Below are 26,929 nucleotides of genomic sequence, written 5' to 3' on the forward strand. Positions count from 1 at the left end.
GGAGGTCTACAAGAAAAAGGGTAAATGTGGCACTGATGGACATGGTTAGTGGGCATGGTGGGGGTGGGTTAACAGGTGGACTAGATGATCTTAGTAGACTTTTCTAACCTCGATGATTCTATGATCTTTGTCTGACAGATTGTCTGGAGCATTTGGGGGTCAGGTGGGCTGCTTCTATTTCTTCAGCCACTTGAGCCCCCAGAAAAATGGAGAGCAATTTTTATGGAGCTCATGTTAAAAGCATGTACCCAAAGAAATCCCTCACCCCCTAGGCTTTTCTATGTATTTGTTAAAAAAACAGACCAAACCACATGGATACAGGTGTACGTTGCATAGTGCACACACATATATATATGTGTTAACTAAAAATAAATAAAAAATATATGTATGTAGTTAATTAATGCTGACATTTAGCTGAGATATGCTTGGAAATAAGAACCATCAGGGTTCAGGATTTGTCCCTGAGTTTTAAGTGAATTGCCCAGCTGCTGCAAAAACATCCAGTGATTACTATGTGTGAACTGAGCACAACCTCCCATCAGCTTTTGAAAATGCCTGTAGTATTTTCATTACTTTGATAAATATCAAGGGTCACTTTGAATCTTAAAACAGAGATTGCTTCAACAAAGCTTTTAACTTCAGGCTGACATTTTACTGTACCTGAACGGTAAAGCACATTTTTAGAGATTAATTCAAATGCACAATTCACTTTGCAAGGTTAATTTCAAATTCACTCAGGCTGATCTCTTTCAGGTCTAGTGGGTTTCTAATGATGCTAATATTTGTATTTGTTAAAGCCAGAGGTACTAAAGGTTCACCTTGCCCTCATCTTCACCATTTCTCTGTAATATCTAGGGATGAGTTAATACATGACCTCACAGAGGGGTTAAAAAACCTTTCAAACCCTCAGTAAGTAATGAAGTAGAAGTAAAACAGAGGCATAAATCTGCCATCTTTTCTGTTGGAGATGGCCGCATGCCAGCTGTCTTCATCCCACCCTGGAATACTTTGTCCTTCTCAGGGACCTGAGGTCTGGGGAGCTTTCAGCCGGCTCCTGGTAGGTTGTCCTAGATCCCTCCTTGGGCAGGTCAAGGCTGGAATGATTATCCAAGTGCCAAGGGCAAGCACCCAAGGTCTCCAGCATGAGATTCTGTGGTCCTACAGAGACTTGAATGGAGGAGACTTGCACTCCAGCTTCACTTGCTAGCTACTGCGCTTTTTTGGCCACAGTCACCTGGCAGAACAACCCTTCTGTCTCCTTGGGAGCATCTCTGCTGAGGAAGGACTTGGGAGTCTAGGAAGATGAAAAACTTAACATGAGCCAACAGTGTGCATATGTGGCCCAGAAGGCCAACAGCATCCTGGTCTGCATCAAAAGAGAGGTGGCCAGCAGGGCTAAGGATGTCAGGGGGAAATTTTTCACCGAGAGGGCGGTGAGGCACTGGCACTGCTGCCCAGAGAAGCTGTGAATGGCCCATCCCTGGAGGAACTCAAGACCAGGCTGGATGGGGACCTAGGCAGCTGAACTAGTGGGGGGCAACAAACCTACAGTAGGGCATTGGAGATGGGAGACTAAATAATAAGGTATAGGATGCAGAAGAATACATGTTTTCTGGAATGAGCCAGTGGCACTGATGGATGTGGAAAACACATCCCTATAGTGCTTGTGAAACAAGGCAGATACAGTTGTCTGCAGGGACTCCTCCTCACTGCACTGCTCTGCATCTCAGAACCACGGGGTTGGCTATGAAGTTGAATTTCTACCAGGAATCAGGATTTAAGATAAACCCGAGGACCAGACTTTTCATTCCAAACATTTTGTTTCAAGTGAATTTGTAGGCAAAGAGGGCACTGGGAAAGTAAATCTTCAGGTAAAGCAATACATTAAGCTGCAGTTTAAGGAAGGGGGTAATCTGACACCAAGAAAAGTAGTAAAGAGAAAAGCAAACATATAAGGAAACAACTAATATAATAAAATGATATCTACAAGTACACTACTTAGCCTGGTGCTAATATGTTAATGGTGTAGGCTGCAATAAGTCACTTCAGCCCTTACACTGCAAATTTACATTTGTGTATTATGAAGTATATACTGTGATGTGTTACCAAACTTGCAGAAGCTGACAGAGCAATTGCTGTTTTGTGGAGCAAATCAAGCTGAGATTTGTGTCTCAGGGAGTTGGAGACAGGAAACAGACACTGTCAATTCCTGTTCAAATACTGCCACAATCCCCGGGAGTGAAACATCTTTATTCTCCTAAAGAGGCCAAAATATGCTTTAAACTGTAGGACTCACTGATCTGTTTAAGTGACGGTTTGTCCATAAACCATGTGTGGAGCATCTGAGATTGACTCTGAGGCCTCTCCTGAAGGTGGGGACAGTGTTGCAGTGGTACACCCACATCCGCTCTCCCCTCCTGCAGAAAGCCCAGGTCCAGAACCATGAATCCTTCCCCAGATGAGCAGACCTCCCTCCTGAAAGGGTGAAAGCACCCATGGGGTGACAGCCCCCAAATGGGGAGCTACTTCTCTGCTGGATTGACTCCAGGTCTCCTTTTTTCCATGTGTATCAATAGTGACTGCAGAGAGAACAGGGTTAATGAATGAAAAAATGTGGAAGTTTCAGGAGAGGAGGTCTGGAAACTCAGCCAGGTCGACAAAGAGTTTATGCAATCTTTGTATTTGAACATGCACTACCTGAAGGGCTGCAGAAGTTGTTTTCAGAAATTAACTGGGCCCACTGCACTGGATAAATGCTCTGTGACTCATCCAAACCGCAGCAAACCTGCATGGTGACTATCGCAGTGATAGGATGTAATAACCTCTCAAACATATGATGCACGTGACAGTTAGATGCTCTCATCTAACTGCAGTAACCGACAGACAGAAGGATAGGTCACTGTGAAGGTTTTGCTTTAGTGCACACCTTTTATGGGATTTATTGCTTCCAGGACCATTGATGATGAAGGTGAAAAGTGCATAGACACTGACAAAGTTGCTAACGGTACTGTACATTTTAAGACATGCCTACCATAGCTGCACCACCATCTATTACCATGTGCTCTGCTTTAACCTATGTGGATCTCTACGCATAGAAGCACACTTTGCAGCACTACTTACACTTGCAGACACTTTGCACACTTTGCAGCAGAGTCAGATGTTGATGATGGAACGTGTGTGGCTGCAGCCTCCATTCTGCTGAAGGCCCCTAAACATAAATGGTACTTCAGGTTGACTTGTAGGTCAGCTTATCAGGGTAGATCAGGCTGCTCAGTCATGGCATCCCCTTGGAATCACCTTGAAAGGATCTTTTTGGGCTGCATGCTGGTGTAGGGTCATTGCAATTTCGCATCCATGCATGTGAGTCAGAATTGGGCTTTTCACATCGTAAATTATATCTCTGACTTCCATTCAAATGACTTTCTTACAATGTGTGACATTCAGTTGGGCACTTATCATTTGGAAAAACTGTTCTATGAAAGTTTACAAAAGCTCTCCCAGGAGCAGAAAATCAATACTGATGTTAATACTGAGTTACAGCTGTTTGCTGCTGTTGTGTGTGTCAACACTATTGGCATGTTGGTGCAATTCATTTTGCTGCCAACCATAGCAACAATATGGTAATAAAATATGTCATATCCACAGAAGTTCCTGTTTATCAAGCAGGTGGGACTTTCAGAAGCGTTTTAATGTTGGCTCATTGTGGCTCACACTGACATCCTTGGCAGACTCAGGCACTGCTTTCTTTAAAGATTCTGAAGAGCAATGAAATGTCATCATTGATTCAAGGGACAGAAAGACCTTTGAGAAGACCCTTGAAAATGCGCTGCTTTCGTCACTAAAGTCTTGATGAAGATCAAGTAATCAGTGGAAAATATGAGCGCCTTTTCCTTCCAGGGGACACTATGACATGGCTGTTCTGCCTTCTGCTCTTTCCTACGGCCAAGGAGATGCACTTGCAGAGCCCTCACAAACCTGAAGTGAAGATGATCAGCCTCAATATTCATAGATTCATAGAATCATCAAGGTTGGAAAAGACCATTAAGATCATCCAGTCCAACCATCAAACCCATCCTCACCATGCCCACTCACCCATGTCCCTCGGTGCCACATCTTCTCTTTTCTTGAACACCTCCAGGGATGGTGACTCCACCATCTCCCTTCTCAATATCACTATGGAAAGGGCTACATGACTAGTCCAGGTAACTTTTCCTTAAGAAGTTATTTATTCAGCATCATCCATCTCAACTTATTTCATGCACCAAATCCACACAGCCCCATTGCTTTACAGATGGCTCACCCAAACTCCCAGACCATGTGTTCTCTTTGGACATAACCATGCCAAGATGGAGCCTCCAGTGTCATCTAATAAGGCTCGTTTTCACATGCAAAGACAAGAGAATCATCATTACTCAAAGCACTCCTACTACCCAAGAGCAGATAAATAGGTCTGCTGGGAAAAGGCAGCTGTGGATGGATGACTGAGAAACTCTAATGGCAATACCAAAGAGTTTGAAAGCTGATCCTGCTGTCTGTCATCAGTTATCCTGGAAACATTTACTGCTGCTGTTCTCCCTACTCAAAACAAACGTGCTAACTGATTTTAATGCAGTGGTTGCTACTTTTTATTCTAAGTACACTGGGGGAGGTGGAAATCACCTGGCCTATATAGTTTAAAATGGAACATGAGTGTTTTCCCCTTAGTCTGGAAAGCAAAGAAGGTTCTGTCAAATCATGTTGACGTCTCAAAAGCAAAGAATTTCCTCACTTATAGCTGAATTTCTTCTGATTCCGATTCAAGAAAGGCAGCTTAGCTCTCTCACCTCTCTCTTCCAGGTCTATAAGATTAAACAGGCGCTGAACGCTTTGGATCTTTTGTGTCTAACCTTTAAAAACCCATATTAAATTGTATGCATTCAAGGAATTCAAGGGGTTTAAAGGACATGCAAAAGATGAAGTTTGCTGGAAAAGTAAAAGACAGGCATTCGGGGCATCTCCAGGGAGAAGAGGTCAAAATGCAGTAACTGGAAACGTGGGCATTAAAAAAGGAGGGAAAGGGATAAGTGCTGAGCATTACACACGGGAGTGACAATTACAAGAAGGCAGCAGAAGCTCGTCCTGACTTTTCTCTAGTCAAAAAGCCAGTGTTTTTGCAGGGTTTTGCAGGTGTGGGTTTACATAAGGACACCACAGCTACGTGATAAAGACTGCACAACCCGGACTGTGTAGCCCAGCAACCACACTGTGCTCTCCCTGGTCCATCTCACCATGCTGTGCTCTGGTTTGGATGCAAATGGGACTGTGGTTTGTGTTGTATGAGCCAGGCAGAGATGTGCCACGTAACACGTACCCAAAGCTGGAGGACATGGAGCACCCTAAGCAGAAAAAGAACGGTGGGATTCATTTGACTGCGTGTAGGCATCCGTGACTGAGTTAGGTGCAAGTTAATGGAGAGAAAAGATATTTCTAAGGTGACATTCAGCCCCTCTTAAAATATGTGATTAAAGCATATCAGATGAGCACTATCATTGCTTGCAGCTCTGGACACTTTGGGGTATCATTTAAAGCAAGTTCTACATGTTTAAAACATGCTTTGAATTCCTCATCAATGCTGATGGATGGGTAGCAGCTTCAGGTTGGGTACTCAAAGATGTGAGGAGCATCATGGTCTGGGCAGGTGGCATCTTTGCCAAATGGGACTGGCAGATCTGATCCCCCTGGTGCCCTGCCTTGGCTGCTGTGCTGTCCTAGCTGCACCATACTGCTATACCTTACTGTCATTGAAGGGACTCGATCTTATATTTGCTCCCAGGTTTGATGTGGCTGCTCACCAGCCCTAGGGGAACCACATCTGGATCTAGCACTGAGCTCTCCATACGCGCCCCTGCTGCAGTGTAGGACATTCCCCAGACCTCTCCATTCTTCTGTGGTCAGGTTGCACTGGGAGATGGGTCCCAATGGAGAAATCCCATTCATACTGATCACCTTTCCAACAGCCATGAGTTTTACCAGGAGCAGGCAGAATGAAAAAGGGTTAACAGTTTCTTTTCCTCTGTGATGTATTCCCACGCAAGCCAATGTCAGCCTACAGGCCTGACTAATCCCAAGAGTAGTTACTAATTGCTGTCTCCAAACAGTAGCTGGCAGCCATTTAATTTTCCCTTTCACTTGGTGTCATTAACAGCAGCGACATATGGCAGCTCCTCCGCCACGGCTAACTGGCTACGGGAGAAACCCATGGCTTGAGCTCTGCAAACACCAAAGTCCATGATTAACTTTAACACCTCATTGCTGGCAGGAAGAACTATTTATAGATTTTAGTGTTTAATGCTTCAAAACAATCAGGTTTCTCTAAGCACAGCTGTGACTGCAGTATGAAGGTGCACTTTTAAGAGCATCTTTAGCTTACGCTGGGCTCATGGAGAGGCACAATAACGCTCAGGCAGTTCTGGAGATGGAGCTTGAAACAAATCTCACAGCAGCTGCAGCAGGAATTATTACTACTTGGCTTCCCTCCTTTTTTCTTTTTGTACTTTGAAACAGAAGAGCAAGGCAATTGTTTGTAACTCAGATCGTGTGGTTCTTCTCAGTTACTTTTGTATCCTCTTACTTGGATTAGGTCGAGATATTAGATATTAGATCACACTAGGTCAAGATTTCAGGTATATTCTCAGAGCTCCCAGAGACACTGCTATATATTTTACTAAATACAGAAAGCCTTTAACTCTGCTCCTGTATACATACTTCTAACCTTTTAGTGTGCGTTAGTTATGTGATGCTTCCCAAATCCAGCACAGCTTTCCTCTGACTCATTAGTACAAGTCTACCTAAGCTGATTAATCTTTAAAATAGTATATATACACATATATGTATGTGTATATACATTCCTTGCTGTCCTCGTGCTCAGTAGGCACTGCAGAGTTTTTGCCATGCCGCCCTCAGGTAAGATTTGCAGGATTTAACATCACAGGCATTTTGGGTCCTATTCAAATAATGCAGCAACCAAAGTGACAACGTTGCTGTTGAAGCTTAAGACATTTCTGGATCTTCTGTCACTTTGAAACACAAAACAAGAAAAAAAACCCTCTGATCTTAGTGGTTTTTTTTTTTTTTTTTGCTAGGAAGACAGCAAGTTTCATAGAGGAGGGCAAATAGTTTTTGACGTAATACTCACCACTGGAAATGAGTCTTCAGCCCTTTAGTTGTAAACTGAATTCTCCTCTATCTGAGTTTTAAAATTAAATAATTGAGTGAAACAAAAGGGTAACAGAGCAGCTGGTAGAGCCTACTCAGGGACTCCCTTTCCTGACCGATCCCAATATCATACGGGAAGGCTGACTCCTGCTGCTGCCACATTAGTGGCTCCATTACCTTTCTGAGCATCCCATGGAATCAGCAGTACACTGGGGGCAGCAATTCTTCTGTTACAGAGTCACAGAATCATCAAATCGCTCAGGTTGGAAAAGACCTTAAAGATCATTGAGTCCAACCACAACCTAACCGTACTAGCCTAACTAACAACCCTCCGCTAAATCATGTCCCTGAGCACCACATCCAAATGGTTTTTAAACACATCCAGGAATGGAAAGCAACTCTGCAAACCCTCAGACTGCCTCCCAGTCTGAATGTGGACTCAGGGCCAACAAATCTAACTGCTGAACTCTGCTGAAATGGCTGCTCTCAGACATTTCACCCCAGGATTTTGTCCCACAGTTACGGGGAGCAGTGAATCCGTGGGACCGACTCTGTGATCTCCCTGAACCCGGAGCGACGCAACGCTCACAAAACAGAAAGCATCCCCGCAGCTTCTCTCCTGCTCCTCACTTCATCTGGGGAGAAGCATAATTTGTCATTTTGTGTAAGAGTGCACATGGTGCTTTATTTGACATCCTGGCGAGGGATGGGGACCATCAGCCTAAGAAGCGATAATCTGTTTTCCTTCCTGCAGCCAGAGCTATAAGCAGAGCAAGGCAGGCTGAGAACAAAAGGAAATTTCAGACTCCTTGACGTTAGCAAAGCATCACTGAGCTCCCTCCAGACTGCCCTGGCAAGATCCCCAAATGACATAAAATGAGCTAACGATCCCATTTTGGTGTCAGCATGGAGTCTCAGCGATGACACCGGGCAGGGATGGCGAGAGGGGTCACACAGGTCTGCTCCTGTCTGCAAGAGATGAATAAAGGCTGAGTCAAACCTGCATCACAGTGAGCAGGACTTGCAGTGAAACTGCCAAAAAAAAAAAAAAAAAAAAAAGTCATTCAACAGATTAGAAGTACCAAAAAAAAAAAAAAAAAAGAAAAAAAGGCATTATGTATTGGAGCAAGAAAAGGTAGATCAATAGGGACAGGAACATACTGTGCTGGTGATGTGGAGTGTGCTGTGCTGTGCTGGGCTTTGCTGTTAGGTAACAGGAGGCAGAAAGGAAGGGACAGAAGGGGGCAGGAAAATGTGCAAGCACTGCAGAGGCACCAGTGAGGGTGAGGAGTGTTTAAAGCACTAAAACATGTCATAGGGAATGAGCATTTGGGTATTTCTGGGGAAGGAGAGACAAAATCTGGCCTGACGTGCAACCAGAGAGAGAGAAGTCTGCATAATTTTGGGTGTGCATTTGGGTCAGGCTTGAGTTGGAAGGGACCTCAAAGATCATGCAGTTCCAACCCCCTGCCTCACGCAGGGTTGCCACCACTATATCAGGCTGCCCAGGGCGCCATCCAACCTGGGTGAGCTGCTCTTCTCCCATCCCACAGAGAAGGGTCGCAGTCACCCTGCGGTGGGTAGGTGAGTGATCCACCACTGAGATCTGCCACACATCCACCACATGTCCCACCTGCGATCCTCCATGATCAACTACGCGTCCCACCTGGACATCCACCACGTGTCCCACCTGGTGGGATCCCAGATTAAGAGAGGAAAACCGGCAATGCTAGCACAGAAGGAGCGAGGAGATGGGTGCCTGCTCTCACTTTGCATCCTGCAGCCATGCGCAAGGACGGGCAGCAGGGCAGGCAGGCAGGGGCCGCAGCCTGGCATCCCAAACCAGGAATTTCATCCTTCGGAGATGGCGAAGGTGCAAGCAGGAGGTGCCCTGCGTTTCGCTCCGGGGCCGGTCGAGCCTCGGCAGCATGCGCCTGCGCTGCCTGCCTGCCTGCCCGCCTTCCTCCTCCTCCTCCTCTTCCTCCTCGCCCCTCCTCCCGGCTGTGGCGGTGCCGGCTGCCGGCACGGGGCCGGCGGGGCCGCTGCGCTCCGTGCCAGCTCGGTGCGTCTGCCCGCTGGGTTATGCCCCGCTGCAGAAGCCGCAGCCGGGAGCGGGGCCGGTGAGCCCCGAGCGGCGGCTGCCGAGCGGGGAAAGGGGTGCGCGGCCGCTCCGCTGCGGGAGCGGAGGATGAAGCGGAGGATTTGGTGCCCGGGCACCGCCTGGGTGTGCTGCTGGCTGCTGGGCTGGCAGGCGGCCGCCCTCCAGCTGCCGCCCTGCGAAGAGGTGAGGTTTTAATCTCCTCCTTGCTCTGGGGTTTTGTCCGTCGGTCGGGGTGAGATGCGGGAGGGCACCCTATGTGCGTGTATGGGATATGGCTGGGTACTGCCGCCCCGTAGGGCTGCCCGTGGGGTCGGACTCGAGGAGATGGGGACCCCCCGTGAAGCTGCCGCTGTAGCCATCGCGAAGTCCCTCCGGAGGTCATCCCTGCGAGGAAATAGCAGAGAACCCAACCAAACAGGGAGATTCGGGTGGTCCTTGCTGCTTTTCTAAATACTATGTTGAATCAGTGCAGATGGGGAGGAGATTAAAGCTTTTCCGACCCCCCTGGGTCAGCCGGGAGCGTCCATGTCTGTCAAATCAGGAGAGAAACTTTCTGCCTCTGTCCTGCTGTGACAGCCCCAAAGAGAGCCGCAGGGCTGTGCAGGAGCTGGGCTGCTGCTGGGATGCCCAGCCCTGTGCTGGCTCCGTTGGCCTAGATGGAGGGGCCCTAAGGCTGCTCCTCTGCTTCAGGGTTTCCATCCTCATCCCTGTGTGCAGGGAGATCCTCTCCAATACTTTTCGAGAGCGACTGGGTCTGTGTCTTTTAAATCCAGGTGTAGGGGATGAGGAGGCAATGGACCACCATCCCAAACGGTGCTCTGTGTCTGGGAAGAAGGAAGCTGCTGGGGGTTGGCAGCAGTCAGTCCCCTTCTTCTGCTTCTCTGAGGATGCTCAGTGCCTGCTGTGGTCGCAGTGTTTAGCAGTAAATAGTTGTATATCAGACCAGGCTGCTGGGTGGTTCTGGGAGGCAGCTGTATTATAGGTGCTTCTCAGCAGGAGGTGCAGAAGCCCCGGCACTGAGACACAATTTCAGGAATACTGCCTCTGTTGACCCTTTATTTGTGGTCTCAGTGGGGGAATTTGGTATTAGACCGGTGTGGGGAATCTTGCAGTAAGGGGGAGATGTGGGATAACCACGTATTGGCTGTTTTGGGAATGGTTCTCCTAAATGTTGATTGTCCTGAAAGAAGGAGGTTTATGGAGCCGTCTGCTTTGAATCACCCATCTCCTTTTTCAACCCAGAGAAACAGGCCCTTTTAGGGCTGATCTCATCCCAAAGTCTTTGATTGCAAGTTGGGTCTCTGCTGATATCTAAAGGTGATGACTGAACCTCAGCAAAGGTACCAAGAGGGTCCAGGTGGAATTCTGAGCATTGCATTATGGGCTTTAGGTGCCCAAAATCTCTGCTGGCCCCCTTTTCTGTGCCAGTTTGAGTCTGGATCGGAGTGCTTTTCCTTTGTTCCTTTACAGAACGACAGACACCGTTGTTTACTAAGTTTCACTTAGTGCTTTTTGAGACACAGACCTCCCTCACTCACGTGGTTAAGGAGCTGTGTGTTAGCTTGTGCTGGTGTGTGTCTGCTCCGTGCAATGGAATATCCCAGGGAATACAATTACAGACATGTCTGGATGGAGGAAAAAATCCAAACAAAACCAGCTTGCAAAGAGTCAGGGTAGCAGAGCAGGCTCTTTGCAAAAGGGAAGAACAAAGTTGGTAGCTTATCTGAAATGGGGCTGATGCCCGGCTACTACGCGTTGGTCTCAAAACTTTGTCATTTGCCGTAATTCAGCCTGATTTCAGTGACCCTGTTGTGATCAGCTCTGGTTTGGGCAGAAAACCAGAAACTCGGGGCTGAAGCGCTGCCTGTTACAGGGTATTACGGTCCTTTGAATACTTGGTGCAGGTCTTAATGGTTTATACCCCAAAGGCTTGAGAAGCACAAGGCTTAGTGGGCTGGCAGGTAGTTCATTCTGCATCTACAGGGGATTTTGCCTTTTGCTGTGCTTTTTATTTTGTCCTGCTTTGACAGCTTGTTTTTCAGTCTCCTCGCTGTTCTGAGGAATATGGGTATCTGCCAGTTTGTGGGATTTCTGCACTGGTACAGCATTTGGAGCAGTGGGATCTGGCTGTGCCTGAGGCTCTGTGGTGCTCTGATAGCATAGGCAGTAAAATAATAACGTATTGCAATGTCGCTTTCTGGAAACCTTTTTGACATCGGTTTCTTTCATCAGGGATGGTGGTAGTTCAGCACAACTGCATTTAGGAAGAGTCTATCTGTGCTGCAGACCAAATGAGCAGCAGCTCAAATGAGTTTTCCCGTGGGTGGCTTTCATGATGTGCATTGGTGTAGCCATAGGCTTCTGGTGTAGCACCGTTTGATCCTGGCAGTGATGCCCATTTGTACCACGAGGTCTCTCAGAGCCCTGCAATGCCAGCAGCCGCTCTGCACGTGAGTCAGGTGCATCTCTGGGAGATGGGCTTGGTTGGCTGAATTACCTTTGGGGTGCAGATGCTGGGGAGCTCTCTGCTGTATTCTGTGCTTCTGGCAAGTTGGTAACTTGAATTAGGATGAGAATAACTGCTTGGTGATTTCTTTTTTCTGTGTTCGCTAGTGATGAATGGGGTACTAATGCACGTGTTTCATGTGTTGCATAAATTCCGACTTCAAGTGAAGTTGATGACACCCATGTTTTTCACTGGCATTAAATACACATTCAGATATCACGATGGAAATGATGAGATATTCATGCCCATCTCCCTGCCAGCCACGGGTGCAGTTTTATTATGCCTTGTATTCCACTGCTTTCTTGGTGCTTTTTCTGGACTTCCCAACTGAATGAGTCTTTTTTGGTTTTCCCCTTAGAGACTCTTCCAGAAATGAACAGATTTTGCTTTAAGAAAATTTTAGCTGATACTCTGCCTAAATAGAACTTTTCTTCACGAAATCGTTCCTTTCCTTCTGTTGTTTTTGCATTTGCAGTAAAAAATCATGGAGTGACTCTTCTGCTTTCCATCCAGTCAAACTGTTTGCAGAGAGATAAGCTAAGAAGTATCAGAGCTGCTGACAAAAAATGTTTTCTTTCTTAGATTCTTTTTGACTCGCAGTCACCGTGCAGGTTGAGAGCAGATGTGTGTGCTTTTGGAATAATAGAATCATTAAGGAAATCATGATCATTGGAAAAGATCATCCAGTCCAACCATCAACCCACCCCCGCCATGCCCACTAACCATGTCCTGCAGTGCCCCATCTACACATTTCTTGACTCCACCACCTCCATGGGCAGTCTGTGCCACCAAATTTTGCTGCATATAATAAATGTGATGCTGCTATATTGGATGTTTTACCTCCCTACTGAAAAAGCAGCTAAATCAGATTCAGAATTATAAAATGAATAAGTGAATGGAAAGGGTGATGCTGAATTCCGTCTGTATGGGCAAGTATTTTTGTATGAGTCTGCTGAGATACTTCTGGAGAAGAGAGAAGTGGTAGAAATAATTTATCTGGACAGTGAAGAAATCTTTTATGAAATTACTTGCAAGACAAAGCCAAGGAAATCTTGAGGAGAGATGTGAAGCATGAACTTGAAACTGGGTCAAGTGCATTATTTCAGCTAAGTTGAAATAATGTCCATTTTTGTGATGAGGAAATGTTAAAAAAATGTGGTATGCCTAAGCTAAGTATGAAGTATTTTAAGAATATTAGTATCTTAAATCAATATAATAGGTAGCAAGATAAGCAGTTTGAAGATAAGTGAAACTCTGTCCTTCTATATTAAGGATGGAGAGGAGATATGTGTCAGTCTTGGAAGGATGTTATGTAACAGAACCAGATAAAGTCAGCATACCTGTCACCAAAGATAGGCTGACAGGAATAACAGGAACATCTGCTGGAAGGAATCTGAGTATCTTGTATGCTCCTGTTGTAAGTGAACTGTGCCAGCTTGGAGAAAGGTTTGGGGTCATTGTGGGGGGCCCTGTAGGGACAGCATGCAGTGTGTCATGGTGGAATAAGTTGAGTGGGTGATCTAAAAAAAAAAAAACACACACACACACACACACCTTATATATATTTATATATATAAAACGTATAATATTGTTCTTGTGTCTTATTAACACTCAGGAACTGAGGAACTGTATAAATGGTTAAGAAATGTACAGTGATCACAAAAGATGTTAAGGCTGTTGAGGTAAGAAAGGTATAACTTGAGGGAGGAAAAGAAGAACATTTGTTAATGCAGGGGCAGAGAAAGCTAATGAGATGTGAGTCTGTAGGATAAGGTAGAAATAAAAAGGCTTTCTGTGCACCTGAATGGTTAAATATGATTACTCTTAAAAAGCTATGTTTTTATTTTCATTTAGCTTTCAACAACTTGTGGAACTTGGTCTCTGGGACTCAGTCTCTGCTGGGTTTGAAGTCTCAGAAGGGATTATTTTGTTGCTAAATGTTTAGATAGGAATTCTTCTGAGTAGGTTCTGTTGCTGTCCCTTTTTGGTATCCTTTTCCCTTTCCCTGAAGCATCTACACTGGCTATTTTGGCAGCAAAGCAGCAGCTATCTTTACCAGCTGCTGGGATGATCTAGTATTGTATTCCCTGATTTCTAAATACCCTAAAGGATTTTAGACCCTTAATTTATGAGTAATTCATATTCAGCAGAAGAAACTGTGGGAAGATTCCTAGACAGATCATGTTATTTTTATCACCTCTTGCTGCAGAGACTTCTTTCTCTGAGGTGAAATGAGAAATGGACAGCTACCATTTGCCACTGTGATGGAGGGTCGTAAAGATGAGGAAAGAAGAGTAATAACCATGCAATAAAACTGTTGACAATAAAGTCGATGGAGTGGAAACAGATGCGTGAAAGGTGAGAAGACAGATGCCAAGGCATAGGTACTGCAGCAGAAAACATCACCATTTAGCACGTAGGCAGAACAAGGCAGACCAAAGGATTTGGAACCCAAAAGGAGGGTGAATAGTAATTTGAAAAGTGGGAATTAAGCCATGGTCTTAATGACTCAGGAATAAGAAAACTAGATGCAGTAGAAGATGCAAAAAGACTGTAAACTCAAAAGATGAGCAGACATTAAACCAAGAAAAGATTATGCTTTTCTACCATCAAACACTACTTGATCATTCAGCACGAGTATTTATTGTCTGTAAAGAATGCTGAGATTTTCCTCTTTTTTTTTCCTTTTTTTTTTTTTTTTTTCCCTTTATTCCTCCAAGCTTTTGTAGATTTAGAGAGAGCGAGTAAGGACATGAGCGCTGCTGGTATTCCCAACACATCATAGAATCGTATCAAAGAATCACAGAATGGCCTGGGTTGAAAAGGACCACAGTGATCATTGAGTTTCAACCCCCTGCTATGTGCAGGGTCACCAACCACCACACCAGGCTGCCCAGAGCCACATCCAGCCTGGCCTTGAATGCCTCCAGGGATGGGGCATCCACAGCCTCCTTGGGCAACCTGTTCCAGTGTGTCACCACCCTCTGTGAAAAACTTCTGGTCAGGGGAGTTGTGTTGGGAATCCTGGGTACTGTGTCCAATGTGTGCAGGGATGTGGGCTGTGTTTTCCACTGGTCAGCAACTTTGGTAGTACTGTGTACTGATTTGTGCCAGCTGAGGTCCTGGATTAGAAATCCTGGACCTTCTCAAAGGAAAATCCGTATGTCCAAGTCTGACCCTTGAGCCAGTGACAGGGCTGTTGAGTGCAAATTTGGACATCACGATGTCGAAAGGGCATAAAAATATTAGAGTGTTCAGAGGAGGGCTACAAAGATGGGGAAGGGTCCGGTGGGTCAGGTGTGTGAGGAGCAGCTGAGATCCCTGTGTTTGCTCAGCCCGGAGCAGAGGAGCTGAGGGGAGGCCTCATGGCGGCTGCAGCTCCTCACAGGGAGCGGAGGGGCAGCACTAAGCTCTGCTCCGTGTGACAGCGACAGGGCCCGAGGGAACGGCATGGAGCTGTGTCAGGGGAGGGGCAGGGGGTGTTAGGGAAAGGGTCTGCACCAGAGGGCGGTGGGCATGGAACGGGCTGCCCAGGGCAATGGGCACAGCCCCAAGCTGCCCGAGTTCAAGGAGTGTTTGGCCAGTGCTCTCAGATGAAGTGCTACAAATATGCACTAGTCTCTATTGATGCTTGCTGAAGGAAGCAATAATCACAAGTTAAGAAGTAAAGAAAGTAATGAAATGGAGGATAGATCAAAGTAAAGGCAGCCTTGAGCCATTCCTTCTTGAGGTAGGAAAGGAACAGTGCTTGTTTGAGGAGTGTCAGGGAACATGTCCCACCTGTCTCCCTGTTGTGGTCAGGGTCTTTCCATGGGCAACTATTGTGAAGGGGCTGTGCTGATACTCAACATGGCTGTGTCTTTCCTGACTCTTCATCTAGAAAGGAGCATCCCTCATACTCCCTATTAGTAATATTTCAGCTATTACCCTTGACCTGAAAATCTCTTCAGGTTTTGGTTGCTGGCAGTGAAAACTTTTGGTTTTCAGTCTTCTGAAATTGAATTTGTGTCTGCATGAAGAAGAGAAATGGTTGAAAACCTTTTCTTTACAACCTTTTTATATTACAAATCATCAACCAAATCTAACAATGACCTTGTTTCAGAAGCTTCATGATGCTCAGTTTTGTAAATCATGCAAGACAGTAATCTCTGTGTACCTGGGAAAAGGGCTCAAAATGTTTTCAGGTGATTGAAGATGACACGTGAAACTCCCTTGTGTTGATGCTGGAGATCCCATCACTGAATCTGAGGGAGTGCTGATAATACTGATTCAGAAGAAAATGAAACTGCCAAAAAACAAACAAACAAACAAACAAAAAAAAGGAGGAGTGTAAATCATAGAGATGACTCAGTGTTTAGCCTCTGGTGGGCCAGAAGTAATAGAGGAAGGAGCCTTTTGGACCCACCAGGTTGGGCCTCTCTAGTTTTAGTTGTGGAATCTAAGATTGTGATCGGATAGATTTAGTGTGGATTCACTCTGAGCTAATGGCAAAGAGTCTATTTTCTGGCGAAAGAAGGAGAAGAAAATGAGATATTTGTCTGTTAATTTGTTAAAGGTGTGAAAGAACTGGATTGTAGTCTTCTATTGTGGAGCTGTGCACTCTGGCTTCAGAGATGCAAGCACCTCTGCAAGGAAAGGGGTGCTGGCTATAAGGCATGCTTTCATTAAAAAAATTAAAAAACAAAAACAAAAACAACAAAAAAACAGACGTTGAACTGTTCCCAACTAGATTTCTTTGACAGAACATCTTTACTGCAGAGAGGAGGCAAATAACTCATCTTATTTGGTATAGTATTTACCTTTCTTATCTGTTCATGTTTATTGTCAAGAAATACATCATATTGCAGAAATGGTTTATGGTGATATTTGAAGACTTTTGGAAGTATCTACAAAAAAAAAAAAGATAAGAACTTTGATATTTGGTGGCAAAATTGTGGGAAGCTCAGCTTTTGTTTGCTTAGATTATATTTGACTTTAGAGGTGCAAATATTTTCCAGGGATATCTACAGGAAAATGTCTCAGAGTGTCTGGAACTGGATGAACATGATGTATTAGAACAGGCTTCCTGGGGAGCTGGAGGAGTCGTGTCAAGCTGGAGGAGGTGTTCAAGAAAAGGATAAATTGATAACTGAGGGTTGTGGTTAGTAGGCATGGTACGGATGGGTTGATGGTTGGACTAGATGACCTTTTTTCAACCTTAATGATCCTATGATTCTGTGAAAGCTTGGAGATGCTTTTGTTATAGTGAATAAGGCTGGGAAACTAAACTATACTGGATAACCTAGCTCAAGCAAGAACCAGCAGGGAGTGCAAAACCTGTGCATACCAGTTAATATAACTGGTGCTGGCTTGATAATGTATAATACACATTTAACAGTAGAGAAATCAGTGCTTACAGTGAATATACAATCCTGGAAAATGAAAATGCGCTGACGTGGTTAATCCCAGCAGCAAACTCAAGGGTAGAAATGATTTAGACCTCAGCTGTTGACTCTTAAAGTGTTAAATTCTTGCAGTATTTCTTGCAGCATGTGACATCCTTCTGGTTATGTTCTTGCTCTCTGAAGTTTCTCAAAGGAGGATCTTCATATAGGCTGCTTGGGTTTAAAAAAAACATGCAAGGATAGTGCCGTGTCTTTTGAGAGATGCATATTGGAAAAGAATGCCTTCTGATTTTTCCCAGGCTTTTATATCCATGGCTCCCTCCTGCTGGCAGGTCAACAGTGCTGATCAAATGCTGCTTGTTTCTGCTTCGCTCCTTTTTATCCCCAGCACTGTAGTTCCTTAAAGCAAATGACTTAGAAGAAGAAAGATTTCCCAAGACAATTCTTCTATTCTCTCTTTTGTTTGGTCTTATTTCATCCCATTTTAAAAAAAATCAGATGTTTCTTGGTAAAAAGCAGGGACCCTAGTTAGACTCCTTTATAGCAGGATTTGTACTTGCATCTCAGGGATGCTAGAGGGAGGCTGCTGAGTAGAACTGGAGTGGAAAAATGATTCAGCTCTTAACACTGCACCTTTTCTGGCAAGCATCCACTGCAGGCCTGCAGATGAGCAACTCATCTTGCCTTGTGACTAACGTCAAGTGTCCTGGTTAGTAAAGTAATGGCTCTCTTCCCTAGTGCTGCTCAAATAACCCCTGAATCCAGGTCGACTCTCTCCTCTCCCCCGAAGACCAGACAGGATGACTGTCCATTGTTGCTTTTTTTTTGATGCTGAACATAGGATTCACCAGGACTCTGAATTCTCTCCCTCTCTCTCTTTTTTTTTTTCTAGAAACCCAGTGAGCATTGTTAACCCCTGCACTACAAGAGGCAGGGGATTCAGAGGCACTGCTCAGTCCTGTGCCAAAGCAACGTGTCCTGTTAGCGTTGAGGGATCCTTACGGGGATGCACAGACCAGTCATCACAAATAGTTCACCCTGCCCTCTTACTTGCTTTACGTAGGAGGAGCTGTAATGTGAAAAAGAATATATTTGCTTATCTTTTTTTTTTTTTTTTGCAGTGTTTTTAACTGTGCATGATGCCAACCCTGCTTAAATATTTGATGGCTTCTCATTTTTAGTTCCAGCTTTTAAATAAATAAATAAATGGATAAAGCTGTTTTGCAGCGTTGTCCATTGTGGTACTGACCTGCTAATCTCTGGAACTGCTTTACTAAATGAGGGAAAAGATTTCCACAAAGCCTTATCACGTGCTTATGCAGGAATCATAGCTTTCATTGAGAGGTAGAAGGAAAAAAAAAAGATAAGTCTGCTCCTCAGGATTGCAGAGAGGTTGGAAAATGTGAATAGTTAAATGAACTGGAGCTAAGTTGCATAGTGTTTTAAAGATACTGTGGCACTTTAAGTTGCTTGGGTTTCACAGGGATGGAGGCAATGATGCTTGACTCAAGGTTTTGGAAGGCTTTGTGTGGCTGTAAATAAAAGTATGATTTTTGTTAACAAACTGTGCCATTACTCACCTTAAGTATTTACAGTGCAAAGTCTGATGTAGGCTCAGTGACACCTCATTAGGAGCCACAAGTACTGGGAATAAAAGCAAATTATTCAGACAATATCCTGCTTTCATAGGCAGTCTGTATCCTGATAAATACAGCTGGCCTTTTTTTGGTTAGCATGTTCCCTAGCATGGTTTTGGTCCATGGAAGCTGCTGCAGTGGCTGAACTGCATTGTGTCCAAATCCCTTCAACACATTTACGAGGGTGGATAGTGATAGGATAAGGGGGAATGGGTTTAAACTGGAACAGGGGAGGTTTAGATTGGATATTAGGAGGAAATTTTTCACACAGAGGTTGGTGATACACTGGAACAGATTGCCCAAGGAGGCTGTGGATGCCCCATCCCGGGAGGCATTGAAGGCCAGGCTGGATGTGGCTCTGGGCAGCCTGGTCTGGTGGTTGGCAACCCTGCACATAGGGGGGTTGAAACTCTATGATCATTGTGGTCCTTTTCAACCCAGGCCATTCTGTGATTCTATGATATCTCCTTGTGTTCAGCCCAGGGCCTGCCACACGTCCACTGAGTATCACATAACAATGCTGTGATTCCATGGAGCTGCAACAGGGCCCTGCTGTTATGTCAAGCACTTGGAGTAGAGAGAGTTACATCTACAAACCACTATTGACCCAGGGCCAGATGTTTGTGTACATCTTTTGCCATGAACAAGACATATCTGTTTTAATTGTAGAACTCAGGTATCTAGCCTGACCTAAATGTCCAATTGTCAAAAGAGACAATTGCCCTTCAAGGCTGTTTCCTTTTCCCCATCCTGAAAGGCTGGTGTGATTCTGCTACTGAATGCACCCGTATTTTTATATTGACTACAGAGGGACTCTGGCTAACATCAAGCAGACACCCAATTTTTAGTGAAGTAAAAAAAAAAAAAAAAAAATTTGGTCTCATCAGTGCAATTAATCTCTGCTGTACCACAATTACAGTAGTTATTAAATAAGAGCCAGTGTCGCTTACAAGCTGCAGGGACGGGCGCGTTTTGATAAGGGTAGGACATCACAGTGATGGAGCTGGGTCCCCACAGTGGGCTAATTGCACTGGAGAAGGGACCTGAATATTTTATCTGTGAACTGTTGAATTGAAATGGAAATGCAGCAGGAGCACAGCCTTGGCCTTTAGTTCTGGGGGGCTGTTTGTGAGCAAAGAGTTTTTTTCTTCTGCATTACAGAAGCTTCTTCCCAATGATACATTATTACACAGCAGTGCCCCTTTCCTATGCAAGGAATAATAAATACTAAGCTCCAGCCAATATAAATTTTTGTTTATGGCATATACAGGACTAAAACTATAAGCATATGTGTTAAGATCAGATTGTGATTTGTTTGTCAAATGGGCTTGACTTGCATTTGTGTTTTTTTTTTTCCCAGTGTGAAAAGGCAGGTGTTGAATTTATGGTTGCTTACAGAGTGCATAATTACAGGCTGACTGCATTAGCAGGGCAGGAACACCAGCTATGAATGCATTTCTTAATGTTGTAGCCTGGATTGTATCTCGCGGGCACAACTGATAACAAGGAACAGCTTGGGAACAGTGCTTGAGCAGAGCTCTAATCTCCTCCTTGTCCTGCCTTCCTTCTGAGTCATTGCTGATTGATTTGACTGATCCGGTTGCTGCGATAAGATGTGGCCTTGCTCCTTGTGAAGGATTTAATTGTGCTATGGCCTGAGTTGGGCCTACTGCTGTCACCTTCACCTCACACCTCCAGCCCAGTGTGATCCTGTGTGAAGGGGATCTTGGGGTGTGCAGCATTGTCTGGGTGCTGGAAATGCTGCTGAATTTCTGTTTAGAGCTGCCCTAGCCCTATGGGTAAATCTGCACTTAGGTATGCAGTGAGCAGGGCTTGGCTGGGCCCTACTGAATGTCATTTGGACTGGGGTTAAACAACGTGGCTGCAGAGAGGAGGCCAGGAGCTGAACAGAACCTACAGCTGAGTGAAACCTGAGTTACTTTTTCACCACTGGTGGCTTAACTCAGGCTGCCTAAGTTAGCTTGTCATTGGTTTTATTTATTAGTTATTCTCAAAGTGAGAATGGACTCTGGAGGCTTGGAGGCAACCCAAGATGGAGACATTAGATTAGGTTCCCTTGTAAAAGTACATGGCTGCGTGTTTTCCTTGTCAGACTGTGATTGAAATATCTTGCTTTATGCACTGAAGGGGGTGATTTCAGACACGTATTGCAGTAGAGGACTACAAATGGCATGGTTCTGTCCTGGTGCAAGGGGTTGCAAGTCAGGCAGAAGTTCCTGAACTCCAGGTAACTAGCCGTAGGACAAGAGGTGATGGCCTTGAGTTGCACCAGGGGAGGTTTAGGTTGGATGTTGGGAAAACTGCCCTCTCAGAAAGGGTAGTTAGGCATTGGCACAGGCTGCCCAGAGAGGTGGTGGAGTTGCTGTCCCTGGAGGTGTTCAAGGAAAGGGTAGATGTGGTACTGAGGGACAGGGGTACTGGGCATGGTGGCGATAGGTGGATCATTGGTCTAGATGATCTTCATGGTCTTTCCAGCCTCCTACTGATTGATAGTACAGGTGCCCAGGTGCCATTGGGCTCTTTTATTTATTTATTTAATTATTTCTGGGGGGGAACAAAGCAGGAATATTCATTAAAACATTCAGTAATTCCAAAGTTCAGTATAGATGAAGATTCAGCTAAAAAATGCCTTAGCTGCTGTGAATTGCTTTTCTTCCGTGTCCCTGTTTGAAAATATGCAATCACTTGGTCAGTAAACAAACAAAATGCTGTGTAATACAGAGCAAAGCATATGCTGAAAACCAACTAACTGTGAAAGAGAATGGGTTTTGGTTCGCATTCCTTCCCACCTTCCCGGAAGACTCCTGAGTGAAACTCATGTTTGTAATAAGCAGAATCTGGTCTTAGTCTTCATATAAGTAAATGCAGCTTTGGCAGTAAGAGTCAATAAAAATATTTCCATTTTTACTTCTCTCCAGGGATTGGTTAGGCTCTCCAAAGGAAGACCACATTTCCCTCTTTGTCGTGATCCTTGTCTGGCAATGCTATATATAGGTGTAACAATTAGAAGGCCTGGTTAGAAACAGGTTTTCTGTCAATGCAACTCCTTTGCTTAAAATTCTGTTTTAAGGCAATATGTGAGTTAATATTCTAGTGCAAATCATTTGTATTGACACAGAAATGACCAATTCCTGTAGCTCTTACCCTCTTCTTTTGGGACTGAATGCTCTGGGTGGAGAGCCGTTGTAAGGGGCTGATGGGGCAATTCCATCCATGGTGAAGGTTCATTTCAATGTATCTCTCCCTGTACATAAAACTCAACCTCTGAGGGAGCAGGAGTCTGAAAGCGAGATACTGAGAGCACTGCAGTGAACCAGACCTATCCTTACCCATGGCATGAGTGAGGAACGCACCAAAGGTACACAAAACTGTGTAAATAGTGACAAGGAGATGAGGGCTGTAGCCTGCTCCTGCTCTGCCTGAGTGAGCTGGCTGATGTTTTTCCATATAGTGACATTTTTTAGAGGAGAAAAGGAAATGTGAAGTGAATGCACTTGGTAGGAAATTGTAGAGGAGGTGACGGCATAAAAATGCTGCAAGATCAGATGAGGGAGCATCACCCAGACTTCCTTCTAATAATGGTGTTGTTCGTTTTCTAGTATTTTCCTGCTGTTTGGTGCCCTGTGAAATATCCACACATCTGATGGGAACAGATAAGCAACAGCAGAAGGGCAGAAGCTTCTGTTCTAGCTTACGCACTGGAACAGGTTGCCCAAGGAGGCTGTGGATGCCCCATCCCTGGAGGCATTCAAGGCCAGGCTGGATGTGGCTCTGGGCAGCCTGGTCTGGTGGTTGGCGACCCTGCACATAGCAAGGGGGGTTGAAACTCGATGATCATTGTGGTCCTTTTCAACCCAGGCCATTCTATGATTCTATGAAGCTGAAGTTTTGCAGAATGCTCTTGCATCTGATTTTAAGTTCATGAGTAATTCCACCAAAGTTTGAGGAACGGTGTCTTATTTTAAATGAAGTTTCTGCTTAAATAGCCGTGCTGCATTAATGTCAGGGAATTGTGCAAATTTCAGAGTTAGTACTATGACACAGTCGAGATATATTACTGAATTTAAACCTTTTCCTTCCACTGCACTTAAGGTGTGGTGCTGAGAACGTGCATTTACTGATGGTTAAAAAGAGTTACATTTTAAGTAAGTTTGATGGTAGTTTAATGCTGTCTCTCATGGATTTTCATACAGATACTACTTTTGTGCTGTATTTGTTTAGTGGACATTTTCAGACTAACCGACGATGCCCTTTTATAAGCTTTTTAAAATGTAATTGGTGTAGCAGATCGGGATGCTGCCATGGGACTTGTGCTGGAGAGGAAATGCAATGACATGGGATCCATTGATTCCTCAGATAATGAAATCTAGCCATAGTTCGTGTCCTCACTGGATTAGAGTGGAAAACTTGTGAAACTGGATTACTGCTCTGCATGAACCTGCCATGAGTTCTGCCAGGATGGGACGGGCAGTTTGGCGTTAGTTGGTGAACTCAGTCCTTGAAGATTTATTTTCCCCATGTGTGCAGTAACTGCAGAAGTTAAACTTGGTTCCGAGCTGTGGCTCAGTGATGCAGTGACCAGAAGGAAGGAGATGCTCAGGCTCTACGATGCACTTGCACATGCCCAAAGCCACTTATGTTGCCCTAAATGTTTCACTTAGATTGGAGGAGCCTTGTAGGTAAATATGCTGTAACATTTACTGTTTGCTCTGTCTTGCTTTTCTCATGTACATAGGGATATTTTTTCCTACTGAAATTATCAGCTCAGATCTTCATTTGAGGTAATAATTTACCCTACTCAGCTGTTTCGTATCCAATTTATTTCTGGTTTGTAGACTGCACCCTTTCAGGACTGTACACGGTAAAGATTTTGCTGTGTCCTTTATGTTGAGAAGATCAAAATTCGGCCAAAGATTATAGTCTTTCCTTATATCTGATAAACAAAGGATGTGAGAAGATGAGATGTGTTCACTTGCTCGGTGCTTGAGGAACTGCTGTCATTGGGCACAGCATGGGGAAGGCTTGTAGATGACTCCAATGGAGACCCTTCTTGGAATGTCTCACCCAATGGTGGGGGCCAAAATGTGCTCAGTTGTCTTGAAGGGGTTGACACACCTGGTTTGTGTCTCAGGTCTTCAGTCTCCAGCTGGTCTTTGTTCCTTGACAAACAAAAGCTCATCAAGTTTCCCTGTGTTTTTAAAGCATTAGTTGTGATACTGTAGGTACATTAGCTAACAGCCTTCTTGGGATTTTCTTGTGGGCTGTTAAATAGTTGCAACCTGTACTCTTTATATGCAAATTGCCTTCTGAATAAGCAACAATCAGCAACATATATATGTACTTAAAAAAAATTAAAAAAAAAAATAGGAGCTTTTCATTTACAAGTCTTAAATCTTGAATAGCTGGGTGTAAAACATCAAGGTTGGAAAGGAGGAGGAATGAATAAAATCCAGCATATTAAAAGTTATAATTAGAACTGTGATCGACTTTGTTATTGTCAGGCCTTCTCAGCTGCAGTAACTCTGTAGCTCTGTATGAAAAGCCTAACTGTATTTGCAGAGAAACAAATCTTGCTCTTGGAGAATGCTTTGCTTTGTTACACCGTGCCAGCGTGTGTGGATTTCAGTATGCTTGCACTGAGATTGTGTAGGTGGCTTTATCTAGTATCCATATGCACGCTGTGTTTACATAAGACATACCATATAGGTGATGTTTGTGTTTAACAGGCACGAAAATGTATTTTCCTGAAAACTAAAGCTGTTTTTTGTGTGGAAGTTGCTTTGTGACAGTAGATCTCTGCTGGTGTATCTGGAAGGTGCTCAGTACAGAGGAGCTGATGGGCAGCTGGAGACCGATTGTCCTGGTGACACCACAGCACACGGGCAGTCTCTGAGCTAACCAAAGCCTTCCTTGCTATCAGAGAAGACAGGTGTGTGTCATCAGATGGGTGAGGTGCCTTCAGTAGACAGCATGGACATCAACTGCAGCTATTGGCTAAAGTGGGATTTGGAAACTCCTTGCAAATTTGGCACATGGAGTTGATATGTCCTAATTCCTTCTGCAGTGCTGGCTGTTTGATTTGTGCTGTGTTTGTTCAGTAGCAACGTTTGAACAACAAAACATGAGAATTAAACTCTTCATGGATAACCCTGACATTGTAAAATTTTCTTGTTGCAAATAGTGGAGAACAGTTGTTATGTATTGATTGGTGTAGCAGTGCCCAGGGAGGTGGTGGAGTCACCAACCCTGGAGGCATTCAAGGAACATTTAGACATTGTGATGAGGGACGGTTGGACTGGATGACCCTGTAGGTCTTTTCCAACCTTGGTGATTCTGTGATTCTGTAAATAAAGCCATTGTTTTATAAACTGTGTACTGGCTGCAAATATAAGAGAAAAATTACAGCTCATAGGAAGCTCATTACAGTTAATGGAAAAATATTCACTGTATGGAACTAGATCAAACCTATCCAAAAATTACTACTGGATGACAAAGACTGAATGACTCAATAACATAAGGACAGTGAAGATCTGTAAACATTCTTTACCACCATATTGTTTTCAGGAGTTTTAAGAGCTTGCTGGAAAAAAAATACGATTTTCTGATCAGCCTTGTCTTAAATCTGTTTGAGTAATGGTAGAGATTTACAGGGACGTTTTTAGGTTTTGAGACTGAAGAGGGGGAAAAAAATCCACATCCCAAACTCTGAATTTCTGGGATCATTGGAAATGCCCTCGTGATGGCCAGGAGAGCTTGACATTTTCTGCCTTTCTGTTGGCATTGGTCTTGGTTTAAATTGTAACTTCTGTGTGAGACCTTAAATCTCTGATACAGATAGTGTAGGCAAATTGGGTTCTGTAAGAGGGAAACTAAAGCAGTGGGCACATGCTGATGCAGAGTCATGTGGGGATGAAATACCAAGGAAATCTTGAGTCCTCCTTCTGAGCTGTGGGGCCCAACTGAATGGACACCCACCCTTCTTCTGGAGGCTGGTCCCAGCCAGTGAACATGAGTGTAATATTGTCTTCACATCTGCCCATGTCTGGGCTCCGTTGTAACTTGCTAATGATAACTGTTAAGTGTTACATATAGAGTGACTGTTTAGAACAGTCTTGTGTTTCACTATCTGTTCTGCTGTCTCTTACCCCTCTTGTCAGAGGGGGACACATTGGGAGGCATGATAAAGGGGATCATTGGGATTTGTGCTTTGGTTGGGGCGCCAGCCTGTGTAAGAGATGCTGAAGAACTCCATAAGAATAAAAGCTGGACAACTGAGATAAACGCACAGTATTAGGAAGTAATTAGGGTGTGAAATAAGCTTTCAGAGTAGGGTTTGAAAGAGTTGACCACTTCCATTTATTCAAAGTGCAGTGGTCAGGTCTTCTGCTAAAGAAAACCCCAATCTGAATTAACACATGCGGACAGCACTTGCTTTTTGTTTTATTCATTTTGTGGAATTGGAGTTGCAGGGCTTCTTTCTGTGTGTGAAATGGAGTGGGATTCATCCATTTGAGCTGTGTCTTGCAGATGCATGAAGTGTCAGAAGGACTTGGAACAATGAAAGCTTTCACTGAGGTTAATTTTCAAGAGGGAAGATTCTGAACTCTCCTTTGGGCACTTTTAATATTGTAAAGCCTTATTGGGATCAAAGTCTGTGTTACAGTTTGTAGAGACAGAAGAGGACATACTGCTACCCTGTACTAAGCCAATGTACTGCTGACAAGTCTATTACAAGAAAGGTCTGACTCTGACTTACTGCATTCAGTGCCTTTTTACAAAGGATAAAATGTTTTAAAGGGTTTTGTGGGAGAGCTGTCACAGAATGATTGCACCAGTTTCCTTGTGCTAAAGACGATGCTCATGTCAAAGTGGCTGACTCCCTCCAAAGCAGTTGTTGCTGAAAGCCAGAAATTGTAAAATCTGGCCTCACAATCAAATCCAGTATGCTATTTAGGCTGAAAGGTCATCTGGATCAGGATGAGCAAGACCCTGAGTGGCTTAAGCATTATAGCTGGATGAGAGTGCACTAGAAATATATGAGTTTAGTGCTGGGAATCCTGAAAGGTGAATCGATACATCTCAGGTT

The 26,929-nt window shown here is 44.4% G+C and overlaps 1 protein-coding gene across 2 annotated transcripts in view; it reads left to right on the top strand.

Annotated features, from left to right (window-relative positions):
* The first annotated feature begins 9,181 nt into the window (after window positions 1-9,181).
* The window catches only part of ELAPOR2 (endosome-lysosome associated apoptosis and autophagy regulator family member 2), a 93,304-nt gene continuing 75,556 nt past the window's right edge, over window positions 9,182-26,929 (top strand). For both annotated transcript variants that reach the window (XM_416843.8, XM_040654820.2), the window contains exon 1: window positions 9,182-9,478. In XM_416843.8, the coding sequence (XP_416843.7) occupies window positions 9,383-9,478 (96 nt within the window). In that variant the 5' untranslated portion in view covers window positions 9,182-9,382. The remainder of the gene's footprint in view (window positions 9,479-26,929) is intronic.

The sequence above is a fragment of the Gallus gallus genome, chromosome 1 (assembly GCF_016699485.2).
Source record: "Gallus gallus isolate bGalGal1 chromosome 1, bGalGal1.mat.broiler.GRCg7b, whole genome shotgun sequence".
Lineage (NCBI taxonomy): Eukaryota > Metazoa > Chordata > Aves > Galliformes > Phasianidae > Gallus > Gallus gallus.